The sequence below is a fragment of the Limulus polyphemus genome, unplaced genomic scaffold (assembly GCF_000517525.1).
Source record: "Limulus polyphemus unplaced genomic scaffold, Limulus_polyphemus-2.1.2 Scaffold3299, whole genome shotgun sequence".
Lineage (NCBI taxonomy): Eukaryota > Metazoa > Arthropoda > Merostomata > Xiphosura > Limulidae > Limulus > Limulus polyphemus.
The window spans coordinates 64,327-81,169 of record NW_013668909.1 but is presented as its reverse complement, the minus strand read 5'-3'; the positions used below and the strand labels follow the sequence as shown (position 1 = coordinate 81,169).

Sequence of the window (16,843 nt, the reverse complement as noted above, 5' to 3'; positions counted from 1 at the left end):
TATTTAAACTGTATAGCTCTTTACGGCTAAACCTTGTCCACCCTAAAAGCAGAAGGTTATCACTAGATAAATCGGATGTTTTAAATGCTATTAAAGCTTTCCAAACGCTAAAAAACGACAACAGCAGACTTCCAGCTGATGAAGTAAATTACACAATGATGACGTAAAAGGGCAATTTCATAAATAGAATGAAAAGTCATTTAAGTAACGATGCTTGAAAAAACAACAACTAGATTCTGACTCAACTGAACAAGGCTGCTAAAACCCAACTAAATTATTAAATAAAAAAGAAAGTAAGGAACCCCAAACAAATGAAAACATTCCTACGTCCTCCCGACAATCACCTAAATTGTACCACAGTTTATGACCTGCCAAAGATTCATGAACTAGTCTGCCCAATCAGGCCACTAGTGAGTTGTTTGAACACATCAACTTATCATCTTTCAAAGTATTTGGTAGGCATTCTAACCCCACACTTAAGTACCCCCATGCATAACATCAGTAATATTGAGGGATTCTTCTCAAAAACAAAATACACCGCTCTTAACAACAATGAAACTTTTATTAGTCTTGAGGTTCTATCTCTCTATACAAGCATTCTAGCAGATGAAGCTTTAGCGATTATCCTAAAACGACCAACAGAACACGACAATTTACAGAGGGAATTCCATTATCGATTGAAACTTTATGCCATTTTATGACATATTTGTTAACATATTTCGTTTTTTAAAGACAGTGTTGTGGACAAGTGCGCAATGTCGCAATGGGCCACAATAGTCAACATATTTCTCCAGCCATTTGAAAATATCACCTTAATTCGACGAATAGAAAAGTCACTTAATGGAAAGGATACACTGATGACATTTCCACTGTTGTACAAGAAGATGACATAGAACATTTATTATTCTATTTCAATTCCGTTAGATAAGGAACTATATGTGAGAAAGAACTAAACATAAGCATCAATTTTCAAACACAAGGATAAAAAGAGAAGTTGTCAACTCTTTATCCTTTGACGTATTTCACAAACCAACACATACATTTCGACATATCCATCTTTCCTCACATCACCCAACCCATAAAAAAGCCATTATAAACAGAGGGGATATAACTACAACGTCAAAAAAAAAAAAACGAACAAGTATTATAGTCATTTTGTTTCATAAATCCATTGAAAAGTAAGTCAAGACTAGGAAGAACAAACCAGAAGACGATCATAATCCTCACTGCGTTGCATGTATATCGTATGTAAAAGAAACCTCATAACAAAGTTATGTAATATTACGACAATTTACCATCAAAATATCTTACAGATACCTCAAATACAGGTATCCCCTAAAGACTCCCTTTGACTTTTATCAACCAACATGTGGGAAATTATAGATAAGTAAAGTTGCGAGAAGTGTAATTACTCAAATATAAAACTTTCATCTAGAATGCACCATCGCCGATCATTGCCTAAAACATGGAACCCGCCAACCACACACTACAAAACTTACAGTCTTGACAAATTAAGAGCATTTCGAAAAAATGAAAATAAGAAAGCCCTACAATTTATACTTTAACAGAGACGTTCCTGAATAGGGTCATATAATTTTCAGAAGTATAGAAATCAGTCCTATTTAAGTTTAAATAATAATACAGGTTGTAGGACACAATACAAGTTAAACATATATAGAAATATGTGTCACATCATAATCTTTGGTTCCTGATTTCTCTTTTAATCTCATGTAATTACAACAGTCATGTGAATCAACATCTACTTAATACGTTTCTTAAAAAATACTGGATAAATATGTATCAATGTAACAAAATATGTATTCTGGCTGGTATTATCATGATGACATTTTCTCTAAATGAAATCACGGAACAAGCGATGCCTTATCTTGTATATGTATATATATATTATGTAACATTTATTTTAAGCCTGACGACAACCGCAGGAGGACGGTCGAAACGTCGCTCTAATTAAAAAGTATTTCCTTTCAAAGGTGTAAGTAGTCTTACTCTTATAAAAGTGTAATTTTTTTATACCGTGAAAATTTGAAACTGGGAGTTGTTATATGACTGAGTGTGATAAATGTAATGTACAACTAATATAAGTGAAACAAGATATTTGCTAAAATTCGAATTTCTGAAAATAAAGTATTGTTCAAAAAAGAGAAACACCTTCGTATTCCATCCATGACAAGCAAAGTATGGCGTCTTGTAACAGGTGAGAATTCATGCAAAAGCCGTCCATGTGCCCCAAACAACACCACACAACATAATCATGAAGGATCTTTATCTGAAAATAAGGATAAGATAAGGTTATCAGTAATACCTCCCGTTCAACAATAGCATATCTGAAGCAGATGAAGAATAAAATGGGTAGTCATGCTATTCCATACGAAGATATATTGATCCAGTCGTTGGATTTTTGTGTAGTCGGACTGTTAAAGCGGACGATGGGAAACCGCCGACTTCATACACTTAGATGGATTATGAAATGCCAATCAAGGAGGAATTATATGCTTTGGACATGACTGCCTTACGACGGAGCCTTTTGCAATGGACACTACGCTGTAAGGCTATTATTAAGATGCACAGTCGTCTGATTGAGCGTGACCGGATGTAGCAATATCGTCTGTATCGACATGATGAGGCTCCAAAATCTTTTTAGTATGACCTACTCAACTTTTGTTGCAATATTTTGTAATAACTAATAATTTTAACAACAATCAATCTAGTATAAGTAAGGGAGACAAGAAAAGCAAAAACAGAATGATTTTTCAAACAAGAAAATGTAAATATATATAAGTGCAGGATAAATTCATGTTTCGTTACAATGGCTATTGTTGTTATCTTTTAAAAGGTTTGAAAATTGGGTATACTAATTTATTTATTTTTAATCACTTTGTTTCATAAATATTTAATATTTTTTATTTATGAAATAACTGTCGCACAGAATCCTGATTGCTTAAATCCATAATTTTTTTGTTGAAAAAGCAACAAAAGATTATTATATTCTGATGAACTTCTCCAACGAGTATTTTCAGATATTAAATGTGGATAGAAAAAAAAAACTATAATATAAAGTTATCAATCATTTTTCATTATATCGTTTTATTTTGTTCATTATACCAATATATCTTATTTATTAATAGTTCTTATGAGCTCAAGTCAATTTAATTTATCATCAATTATAATACCCGAAACCTTTGCTGATGAACACCTTTCAAGCAATACTCCATTTACATATATATGTTTACTTCCTTACTATTAATATTTTTATTTTCATTATGAAAAAGTATAAATTTAATCTTTTCCATATTTACAACCAAATCACTTTCATAAAGCCAATAATTTAGCCTATCTAATGACAAATTAACCATTTCAACTAAAGACTGGGCTAAAACTGTAGTAACATCTGCAAATAAAATCTGCTTTATGTCAAGTAACAAGTCTGGCATGTCATTAACGTATAATAAAAACAGCATTGTCCAAGAACAGAGCCCTGAGGAACACCTCTTGTATTTATTAATTTATTAGAATATTTGCCGTTAGTATTAACTATTGAAATTTTATTTTTTAGTAACCAATTAAGAACTATTTTTTAATTCAATTAATTCAACATTATTCGCATACTAAATAATACAAGATGCTGTATTATCATCCCTTGAAAATACGGTGTAATGCTCCATAAGTTATAATGTTTTAGAACTTTTTGCACGCGATTATAGTGGTGAAATTCTTTTTTCTGTGTTGTTTCTTTGTGTTTAAAAGCTGGGGAATAATGGAACCATAAACTCGAGCATAAATAGATAAAATAAATTTACTCTTAGATTTGTATTTCTCTTTACATCTACAAAAAAACAAAAACATTATATTGTTCTACATGGAGATCAATGTTCTAAGTTGACAGAGTTGCAGTCATGAACAAAGCAAACCTTCAAAAAACATTAAAAATCTTTCATTAACCAAAATATTCTCTCATCATGGTAACAGGTTACGATGACAACGTGAAAAATGTCCATACAATAAGACTTTTTCAATCTGTTGGCAGACCTTTAACTCAACTGCAAATTTCTCGCTCGAAACTGTAATTAATTCTCATAACCAAAAATTAATGGTGAAACATATACCTTTGCAATTTAACCATCTTTTATCTAAGCCTTCACAAACATTCAGTTATTCGATTGTACCATAATATAGGGATGGAAGCAAATATATGGTCAGATTGATAGTGTACAATAGGCTTTTACTTTAATATAGTTATGGAAGCAAATATATGGTCAGATTGATAGTGTACAATAGGCTTTTACTTTAATATAGTTATGGAAGCAAATATATGGTCAGACTGATAGTGTACAATAGGCTTTCCATTAAATATTAACTTCTATTTTGTTTATACATTTGGATTTTTATTCGTAAATGTATAAACTAGAGATAATTATTAAGATAACCTATTCTGTTAAGGAGTAAGTATTGAGTTTCTATGTTTGTTTGTTGGGAATATCTGCTGTATACACCGCGGGGAATCGAACCCTGAATTTTAGCATTGTGAGTAGGGAAACTTACCGCTGACTCACCAGGGGACAAGTAATTAGACATTGTTTTCACAGCGTTTCGGTTTACTCCTTTCAATCACAGTGGAAAGAAAAACAAATGTTTAGTACCTCTTCCCTGATTAGATTTAAATCTTATCAGCGGACAACTTATACACCGAAGTATAAAATTCCAAGTGAAACCTAGTCTTTCTAATTATTTCATGAAATGTATACTAACAAAATATCTAAGGAAACACTGCAATGATGTCTTATACGGTAGAAAAATAAAAAAGAGCTTTGGTGGTTTGGTTGCTATATTAATCAGTGTTAAGAATTAGATCTTGAAAAAGCATTCATCTCTTTCATGTTTATGATAATTTAAACAAACAACAACTCTACATCAACAACTCCTTTTTGTTTTGTACTTTCAACAAACTCAACTGACTACTCACCTCAGTTTTGTATTTCTATTATGCTTGTTTGTTTGTTTGTTTGTAATTAAGCACAAAGCTACACAATGGGCTATCTGTGCTCTGCCCACCACTAGTATCGATACCCGAATTCTAGCGTTGTAAGTCTGCAGATATGCCACTGTGCCACTGGGGGGCTCTATTAAGCTAAATCAACTATTTACCATAGTTTTGTATTTATAACAATCTAAATAAAATATTTACAAATTCAACCGAGTATTTACCTCAGTTTTATAATTCTATTAAGCAAAATAAAGTATAAAATTTTGTTCTTTACTTTGAATGACCTAAACCAAGTAATTTAGATTCATTATAGTTTTGATTTTTTCTTTTGAAATTAACTTATATTTTATGTTTATAAATATTAAATGTTAATTTTTGAATCTGATGATAATTTGGAAACACTAATGAAATGATGTAAAAAAAAAAGATATATTATAAAAATGAGCTGGAACAATTCTACAAATACATATTTTTTTCTTTCCAGATCCAGATTCTAAGTACGTATTCTTTTCTAGCGGTGAACTCCACATTCGAAACGTTCAAAATTCGGACTCTGACAAAAATTACAAGTGTCACGTGACAGACCGTCTAACAGATCGCAGCATTAGCAGCGCCACCTCGGGAAGATTGATTGTAAGAGGTACAGGCGATGTATAAATATACATAGTACGTTTAGGTTTAAGCTGTCTCCCTTGTATTTGGTACAATGATTAATGAGTAGTGTATGAGTAGACAACCATTCCCCTGGCGCTGCAATGCTCAATTGTTCAGCTTGTTTTCAATCAACGCGCTAACCTGCATTTATGTGTGTGCATTGAACTAACTTAAAAGTGCTGTTCTCTTTCTTACAGAAATCAATAATCCAATAAATATGTAAACGTACTTTCCAACTAAATTTGCTCAAAGCCATTTAATTTGCATCAGTAACGAAACTTGAAATTAATGACTTTTTTGGTACACATTATAGTAGACTTTAGGTGTTGAAGTTTGTGTAAAGTATGTTTAATTTATGTTGGCAACAAACACTTCTTCATATCGTTTAACAGCAGCACACCAAAGAAACACGAATATAAAAATACTTCAAAATTCATATTTACAAATAATATACAGTATACACACTCATATAATATTATAGCAATGCTGGACTTATAATACACACATATATATATACATACAACAAGTGAACATTTCATACGACATATCAATTGAAAACAGCACAAAGTCATATGTTCAGTATTTTATGGAATAAATATGTTTTTTAACTTATATTTTATCATAAGTGTGTGTGTGTGTGTGCATTTAAACATATAGCATCCTGCTCTTGAAATGTCTGATTCAAATCAATTACAAGTTATAAGGTGTATGGACCAGCCAATTACAAGTTATAAGATACATGGACCAACCAGTTACAAGGTATTAGGTACATGGGCCAACCAATTACAAGTTAAAAATTCCATGGATCAACAAATAATAGGTTATTAAGGTACCTATTATCAGGAGCATCTCAAAACCGAATGTCTAAAATAGTTAACAGAAAACACACGCAATGATTAAACGAAGTCTATAACAGAGCAACAACACCTTTTCCATCAGTTATGTTGGCAGTTGCATTTTCTTGAAATAAAATGCCTATAAAATATAATTACAATTGGTTTTAATCTTACTCTGCAACAGTTATTTTGGTTATAAATATAATTTCAGCTGTATTATCCATATTGTTTTGAGCATAAGCCATCAGCCTTGTGATAATCAATATACAACAATGCTAAATTATTTATTACTTTCTGTTAGAAAAATTTAAAAGGGGTTTGCTTTATTATACCAGTATATAAAATATTTATGACATGCTAACTTGCAGTATGATAATAGAAAAGGAAAATAAAACGTAATAAGTTTTATACAATGCTTGGCAATACGTGACCAAACGAGTACGTGCATGGTGTCACGTGCCTTGTACTTAAATTGGCTGGATATTCGTATTTTCAGGAGGCTATAAAATCCGTTTGTCGTTTTCTGAATATTAACATTATATAGGATACTCTTTGTTTTTCTTATATATCAGTATTGCTCCCTTAACCCTTTCGTGTGTTTTAAAAATGAGTATTTTTATATTTACATTTTTAAATTGAAAAAATAATCATTAAATAAAGTCAAAATTTTAATAAATTAAAATATTTATCTATAATCAAGAATCGTAAAATTCGTAGTTTGTATTCCATGTTCACATTTTTAAACTTTTCTTTTAAATTGTCTTTCTACAACATTTAAAATTTCTATATTTATGAAACGTTATATTAGAATGATAGAAAATCTATTCATTAATATACATATATATATAAGTAAGAGCTGAAATACCCGTCAACTGACGGGGAATGTTTAAACTTAATTAACACAATGTAAGTTTAACAGCAATCATATATTTCAAAATAATAACTTGAACATATACTTTGTCTCGAAATTTTAAAATTATAACAAAGTTTCTTCATAAACAAAATTTGCAACTTGCTTTCCATCTACCAACAAATAAAGATTTTGAGATGATCCCACCTTTGAACACCCTAAATCTCAGTTTTTTTATGGTTGTTTGAGAAACAAAATAGCAACTTTCATACTTTGACCTTCAATCCTTTTAGAATGTTCAAAATTGTGCAAAGCGTCAACCTGCCAACACTGTTCGAGATTGGCTGTGAGTAATTAACGAACAGGCTTTACAAAATAGAAATAGGATAAAGCTTAATTTTTGCTCTCTTAGGACATTTCCCAATGTTCATAGTGTTTACATACAAACTTTGGTTGAGATTGGCCCAATTGGCTCGGAGTAGTTAGGGTGCAAACAAACACACATTTCATCTTTATATATATATATATATCCACTTCCCATTGCAGGAACTTGTATTTGCACTTGCTCTTACATATAATCTGTAGCTACACAGAGCTTCTAGAGAATGATAAACAACAGTCTAGCTGGTGCATGAACAGGAGTTTTGCTGAATATACATATGTAAAAACGTTACTATCAATAACGTTTCCCAACTATTTATGATATTTTCTGGAAGCCAGCTGGAAGTTCAAATAAAACAGAAATTACTGACTTAGTCAATAAATTTGATTTTTTTGAATAAAAATATTTTACGCAAAATATTTCAGATGCCTTTTCCACTTTTTTATTCTTCTCTTAGCAATCTATCTAAATATACAATGTTATGTAGTTGATATCATTTTAATTATCTCAACTTCTTGATTTTACGTTTAAAATAATTTATATTTTGCTAACAGTTAAACACGAACTCTAAATATCTACTTTTTTGCCGTGAACTTAGCAGGATTGTTTCATCCATTAAAGTAAAGTGTTATCACTGTATTAGCAAACAGAATATCGCTACAAGTTTCTTTTATGAAACTAAGTTTTCATAGTTTAACTGTATGTATGCGTTTTTTTTATAAAGTGTTAAAAGTTTTATATATTTCTTTATTAACCACACTCTTAAACACGGGATTTACGTACCTGTTGAAATTATTAATTTAAAATATTTTCTAGTCTTGAAAAAGTTATTGCAGTTTTAGAAATCGAAAATTCTATTGAAATTTTGGTATTCTTTTGTTCACGGACACTTTTCACGTCACTAATGATAAACTGCAAAAGGATTATAGTTTTCTGAGATGTTTGGTTCAAATAAAATTATGATACCTTTAGTATAAATAACTCCTAAAATTCTATGTAGAAACTAATAAAAACCTACTTAACAATCATTCAGTTTTTATATAATTGCATAGTCTATTATCGACACATGGTATGATTCGGAAATCTTCATGTTACTATTTTAATATGCAAAACTCATACTATTTCATATATAACATTCTGATTTATTACCCACTTAGAAGCATTTTAACTTGCTGACTAATCTGAATGAAGCACAACACGATCATTACGAGCAGAAATTATTTTATAAAGGAAGAAGAAAGGGTATTTATTCAATATTATAAGACTAGCGCAACCTTATTCAATAATATGCTCTTATCACTTATCAATTCAAATGTCAATAAGATTTGAGACCTTAAAAAGTATGATGCAATAATAAGTTTAACCACGAGGAAAATATTTTTCTTTTATTAGATAGGTTCTCTTATGAATAAATGCCAATATAATTATATAAGACAACTTTCCAGAAAATGGGTGATACGGAAGAATGTACATTGAAAGAATAGAATTAAAATATGCCACCTAATATAACATAAAAGATAAAATTTTGTACTTTGATTCTATGTATCTTGTTACAGTGCTTGAGCACGAGGACTGAAGTAAATGGACTATCCGATACGCTTAAAAAGGTAATGTAATGTTAAACTAGCAGTTAGTCATTCAACCTGAAAATTTTGAAATGAAGTTTAAATACGTAATTAAACAGAAATCCGGAAAACCTAAGCAAAAACAGGGCGTTAGCTGAAATATCGTAAAATTTAGAAAATAACAGAAAACTGAATTTTGGTTTTAAATGATAGAAAATCTGGGATGTGAGGAAAGAAAATGTTACGTTGGCTGAAATGTGGTCGAATCTGAAACCTTAATAGTAGAATTCAATGGTCTTCACATCTGGAACGTAAAAAGCATGGAAAACGTAATTTTAGTATCAATTTTGCAAAACTTGAAAGTGTTTGAACAGTTATCCGAAATGTCGTGAAAGCTGAAACCTGTGCATGATAAGTTGAACATTGAAGAAACTCCGTCGAAACCGAAATCTAAACATAATGGCCTAAAATGGTTTGGTGGTTCGGGGGCTCGACTTGATCTGCGAAGCCCATCACCGAACAATTTCGCTCTTTCAGCCGTTGGTAGAGGTGCGTTATAAGTGGCAGTCAATCCTACTTTTCGTTGGTATACAGTAGCCCAGGAGTTGGGGGTGGGTGGTGTTGACTAGCTGCCGTCTCTCTAGTCTATCACTTCTAAATTAGAGAATACTACCGCAAATTATCCTCGAGTAACTTTGCTCGAAATTTATTAAACAAACCCACAAAAAATATACTATTAAGGGAAAAGCTCGTCGAAATGTTTTGAAATTGTAATTTGGACATTGACGATGGAGAAATCAAATAAAAACGCCGTGAAACTTTAACTCTGATAATGGAACTTATTTAGTTAAAAGAACAATACATGTCAGTTAGTCTGTGCGTGTATGCGTGCTAGCTCACATGGAAACGCAATATACCTATTGGATAATTGTTCAGTGGTAATTTTACATTCATACGAATACAATGTTCTATACAAGTGCAAAACTACGACGTTTATAACATTAATTTTAAAAACAGTTATTTCAGTAACATAAACAAACACGCAAGAAAACACATTAGGATAATTCTTTATCTTCCCGGCACATTAAAATCAACAGTTAGACCTAAAGTATAATTACGCTTCGTACACAAAGAACGAGTTTACCCATTAGGGGAATATAATATTACACCATTTCTGATATTAATTGTCGTGGACCCACCTCTTGTTAATACTTTAGGGGAGAGTAAAAAAGGGTTGATACCATTATGGAAGGGGGAAGAAGTGAAGTAGCGACAACCGCAGGTAGTTGATTTGTACACTTTTAACTACCATAATTTTATAACATCGCTTTATCAAGAGCTCGATCAAGAAACAATCTCAAGATCTGAGTCAAAAATGGCGATTATCCAGAAAAAAAAATGTTTTCGTTTATAGTCCCTCCAAGTTTTTACGCTTCTTTACTTTAAATCTAAATAAAACAACTCTATGTTCTGTTTAGTAGGTCTTTGTTATAATACAATAACAGCATTATTTAAAGGATTTATCTATTTGAAACATATACCTTTCTCATGTAAATAGGATTCCATTTAATAGTGTTGCGTACATGAAAACATTCTTCGCGATTTAGCTCATATGGCACGGAAGACACTTGGTACGCAGGAGATCGAGGGTTAAATCTCGTCTATACCTGTTTTTATTTTACTAATCAGTGTTTCAGATATCATTTTATCTTAGCATGTACATCGTACGGGAAGCATTAACTTATCTCCTATTATCTGAATAAAACAGCCATATAAAGATGTAGTATCAAAAAGAGCCAAGTTATATCAAAGGCAAACCCCGTATAGGTGTGACATAAAAATGGATAAGTTAAACAAGAAAAAAATTGGGAAATTCTTGGCCCCCATTTTATTGCAACTGGAACAAGCTGCAAAATGAATATACAAATGGTGCCAAATTATCCCCAAATTCTACTTGTTTAACTTACCTACTTTTACATAACATCACTGCAGAGTTTGCCCTTTCATATAACATGACTTTTTGTTTTCACATCTTCATATGGCTGACCTAGGTAACCCCATTATCATACTTTGTCTATTTTTATAAAATGGTTTAATAACATATCACTACTTTTTTTTAATTATTATTTTAAAACTAATTTAAAATAAGATTCCATCCGAAGTGGGCTTCGAACACTAGATGTCAAGTGAAGCTAGTGGCTAGTATTCACACAAAAATTAATATATGTATTACAGTTTTCAACAGTCCCTAGGTCCGATTCATATCTACTAGTGTAATTTTGTTTCGTGCCAGCCTACTTGGTTTACTATATTATAATATACAATATTTTTACTGTTTCTGACTGCTTATTTCTATTAATCTAAAACTGACATGAGGTTGCTGTTTTTAACATGATGTAAGAGTATAAATCTGTTCGGCATTCCATCGTTTTAAAGACCCATGTTAATACCCCAGACTTGGTCAAACGTTCGGCCTTTTATATAGTCACGGCAGTGTTATTCAATATTTCTAATTTAACTGAAGTCACTACCACGCCTTTAGGAAACTTCAGACGTCTTCGAACCCATACCTTCAACATGGCAAATGAAATATTATCTGGAACATAATTAAACCCAGAAGAGGAACATGAAAAAAAACAAAATTAATTGAAAACTCGCTAGTCGCTAAAACCCCAATATGACAAATGATATATTTTGAAAAACTAAAACATAAATACTGTCAAATAAAATATTAAACGTAACATCAACACGCCAGACCCAAAACCTGTACATGGTCAATTTAATGTTAACATGTAGTGATTTCATATAATATCTCCATATTCCCATAGCTTTCTAATTAGATATAGACATACCAACAGTATGTGTGATAGGCTTGCCATATTTCTAGATTCTTAATTCCTGTATTTGTCACAGAACATCACGAGAAATGCTGCCCTGCCACCTTGAACTATATTTTTAACCCGTCATTTGTTTAACCTCTTATATCGTCCCTGTTTCTATGAGAACGAAGAGCTTTTTTATAAGAATTCTATGTTTTCACTGGTGTGAACCTTTTTTTCTGTTCTTCTGTGCTACATTTTTCAGAGATTTACTATTTCTTGTAGTGCCCTGTCTCGTCTATAAAATCCAACTAGACCAGTATGTAGATTTTTATGTTATTTTTCATCTATTTATACAGCATACTTAGCTATCTCATTTACCGGTTATTTATGATTTTAATTAAGCTTCATAAAATAATACCTAGTATTAATCAACTTTTTCCCACGTAATGTTAATTTTGTAATAAAGATTTGTGTTTCATATTATACATCTGGCTTAGTCCTTTCATTTTGTCGCTTACACCTTTCAATTCGTTCTTACTAACTGAATCATACAAACTCTCAGTTACTTGCAGACGTTTTAGCTACTGGTGTTAATATTCTTATCTAGTAATTATTCCACAACTTCAACTTTCTAAATGAAGTTTTAACTTAAACTTCATCAAATCAAAAATTTGAACATAAAAACATATGCGATGAAACATCATCAGACCTGAAATCTGAACATGGTATATAGCTTATTAACTGAAAGGATTTAATTCTAAATTCTGAATGTGGTTAATGAAATACTAATTGCAAACTTTGCTGTTTTATACTCCTTCTGTCCTAATCTTGCTGTCTAAGACTTTCCTTCAGAATGGAGCATTTTTAATTCTGCACGTGCAAAATTTCTTAAGATCACTGGATATAATTTGCCCACATACTGTGGGATGGTATCTGTACAAAACTTTATTCAATATGTGCACAAAGATTTTTCAATTAACATTCTTATATCCCTATTCCAGGGTTTTTAACAGAGACGTTCGCTCAGCTGTCCACTTTTGACCATTGGTCTCATTTCTTTTCTCCGAAACCTTGCGGTTGCTGCACGCATAAGATCCGATCGATAGGGAAGTTAATTCACTCAGCGGTAAACATTTGGTACGGAAGGAAACATCTGTAAGCTTGCTTGTAGTTGGATAAACCATTCGATTTAGATCTCCCGGTCACATTGCTTGAAGCTCTAAACCTGTACCTTATTCCAGCGATGATCCCTCAAGGCGTATAATCAATTTTAAAAATATAATGGAACTAATAGGAATGATATCTGTCCTACATCATAACATGGCAAATTGTCTGTTTATTTAAGAAAACATTTCTTGCCTATCACCTCCATCTTTATTTTTACCACGCTATAAGATCATGTATTATCGAGTAAACCTTTCTCTGAATTATCCTCCTTTCCAATTGAAAGTTGTTACTAATTTAACTCTTGTTGATTTCATATCTGCATAAAATATAAGTATACCTCTTTTACTTATGGTATTTTAATTGCGACCAGTACAAGAAAATATAATTCTTAGAATTAAGTCTTAATAACATTTTCTACTTATTTTTTTGAAGAAATAAGAACACAGTTTTGTCTACTGAACATCAATTTGAATGTCTTTCTCTCTGTGTGAGTGTCTATAGCTAGAAGAATATACATTACAGTCTATTTAAATAGCTTATATGTTTGTTTATCTTGATACAACTATTTATTCAAATCTTTTCATCCATCTATTTACATAATATCTGGCATAGCAAGCAAACTATACCCAATCAACTCCAAATCTCTTCACTGAACTGTTCCTCTCGAGATTAGAATAAGTTACTCGCTTTTAGATTGCTTTAGTTTAGTGAATAACTCTTTGTTAGAAACTCTGTGAAATTTTCTGAACAAATATCTCGAGATTATTGTTTGTCTGCTTTCCTGAACATCTAGCTTCAGTTAGTAATAAAAACAAACCAATTCACTTACCTCAAAGGTGCAAGATCTGAACTATTAAGGCAAGTAGGGTGCCTCTAAACTTTTCGTAATATGCATTTCAATACACATGGAAATATATTAACAAAATTCAGAATCTCTCTCTCTCTATATATATATATATAGGAATTAACTCAATGTTTTTTCTAATAGAATATAAAATACTTTGCAAATCATCTTTAGAAATCAACAATCGCACTTTTTGTTGATACATATTATATTTGAAAGTGGTGATATTAAATTCATTTACCTGAAACACTGTATGTCGTAGATTTAAATAATAGGTTTTAAACTATTGCAGTCTTTTGTATCAACACACGTTGTAAGATAGCAGCTTAATATAGCATAAACATCAAATTCCACACTACGATCTTGTCACTCGGAAAATGATAGCTGCCTGTGTCAAATATATTTACATCTGGTATAAGTTATGTCTAAAGAATATGCTTTTTACAAATATTATATTGGTTTTTTTTTAATATCTCAATAGGTTTTTATGGTAATAACAATACCATTACGTGCTTGGACCTATAGTTATTTTTAATACATAATGATTACGCTGATTAGGATGTCGAAATATATTTCAAATATATCTATATATTTACACACAATTAGTTTTGAAATTACATAACATGCGCAGGAAACTTCAGTTATTTCCGATATTGAAGTATGTCTGAGATATACCTGGAAGAGGGGGGTTACGTTTGACACAAGTGGCTTTTTCAGTAATTATAACAGTCTCATATCACATGTAGTTCTTTAAACTAACATTCGAGAAATTAGTGGGATGAATGTTTGAACTCTAAAAAAGTAATAACCTTTTTTTCCAAAATTCCGTTTACTTACTTATTACTTAAATATGAAAAACCGTTACTGTTTTTATTAAAGTAATTATACGTTTTAGTAACTCTACTATTAGTTATTATTATAATGGGTTTATCTATTTGCATGTATTTATACATTTACATGTACATATGAGTGTATGTGACCATCATATTCCAAATTATTTGCTATAAATTTCTGATAAATCTTTTTTAATGATTATATTCCATAATTAAAAAGAACTTAATGTGAAAAATTTCTAACTTCAATTTCACTAAGAAAGGTCAGTGATATCCATTATTTTAGGACTTATAGTAACGTTTGGTCAACATTTTGTTAATTACATTTTATAGAAGGGATATTAAAAAAAATTTAAAACAAGGAAGTTGAATAAACACGTGATATGGTGTATAGCGTATATCTATATAAAATCTCAAACTATGAGTAGATAATTTCACGTAAAGTATCAGGCTAGAAGTAACTTACATTATAAATGTTTGTGAACTATAAAAGTTCTAGTCTCAGCGGTGTAGGTAAATACAACACCTATATTATTATAATATACATAAAACGTACTTATAGTGAATTATTTTCATTCCTATATTTTAACTTATATTAGCAGATTATTGGGTTAAAGTATTTTTGCCCCGGTTCATCAGCGTCAAAAAATTGATTTTGAGCACATTTCTTTTTTTATAAATTAAGTTATTAAAGGCTGTGATTTTATGTTAACTAGTTTTGAATTAACTATGAAAACTAAGAACATTAAAATGACGTATGTGTCATAAAAACTCTAAGAATGTCGGATCAGATGAATAATTTTGTAATTAAACCTTGTTTGCAATTTTGTTTTAGATGTATTCAGATTTGAAAGACTTATAGTCATTTTCTCAATTAAAAAATACAGAAGCTAGAAAGATATATATATCAACACGTGTATATTATAGTATACAGATGTTACTATTTTACAGGCATTAGATTTTCAGTTTGCCGATTAACATTTCCTTACTTAGAAATGTCTGATTTCAAGTTTGTGAGCACTTGTCAATAACTACTATTACTGTGGCTTAGCCAATCTCAATAGTTCTAATGTTAAATTAAAGCTTTTTCACTAGAAGTGTGCAGCTGCTAAAAATAACTGAAAATGTTGTATTTTTAAATCAACTTGTCAAGGATGCAGTACTTGAACTTTGACTATGAAGATGTAATTTGTTTTGTTAGATTAGTGAGTCAAATCTTTATACACTCTTAAAAAATGCATGTTTCACAGGAATATTTATTTTAGTAATTCTTTTTAACAATACTCTAGAATGTACAAAAATAAAAATCCCAAACAAAGTTTAAACTTTCAACGTTTTTGAACAAACTTTTTAATATATAATAAATTCCATTAAATGTTCAGCTAAAATACTTTTCAAAAAACACATTATCACATTAAATGATGAATTTCTTATACTTTTAACTGTTACAGGGCACAAGACTCCGATCCGACTTTTTACTAATTATATATATAGTACATATATATAGTATATATGTAGTTATCACAGGTAACTACAACAAAATGTGGTTTCCCGAAGTTCCCAAAAACTGTATTTTAAATAACTTTTTCAAAGAATTCTCAAACAAGACTGTTAATACAGTCAACCAATACCGTAAACTGAAAATTAACCTCACAAGTAACGAGATCAAATCCATTTATAATCTGAAAAATGATACTAACATTAAAACTCTAAAAGCTGACAACGGTAACACCACTGTCATCATGAATAATTCAAATGAACGACATCCTTTCCGATAAAAAGAAATTCAGAGCCATCCCAAATAACCCAACAAACACACGCGAAAAACAATTAAACAGAACTTTATTACAAATGAAAAAAGATAATTTAATTACTGACTATCTTTATT

The 16,843-nt window shown here is 30.7% G+C and overlaps 1 protein-coding gene across 1 annotated transcript in view; it reads left to right on the top strand.

Annotated features, from left to right (window-relative positions):
• The window catches only part of LOC106469096 (Down syndrome cell adhesion molecule-like protein Dscam2), a 122,626-nt gene that overhangs the window by 41,982 nt on the left and 63,801 nt on the right, over positions 1-16,843 (top strand). The window contains exon 3 of the mRNA XM_022397510.1: positions 5,487-5,642. Coding sequence (XP_022253218.1) covers positions 5,487-5,642 — 156 coding nt within the window. The remainder of the gene's footprint in view (positions 1-5,486; positions 5,643-16,843) is intronic.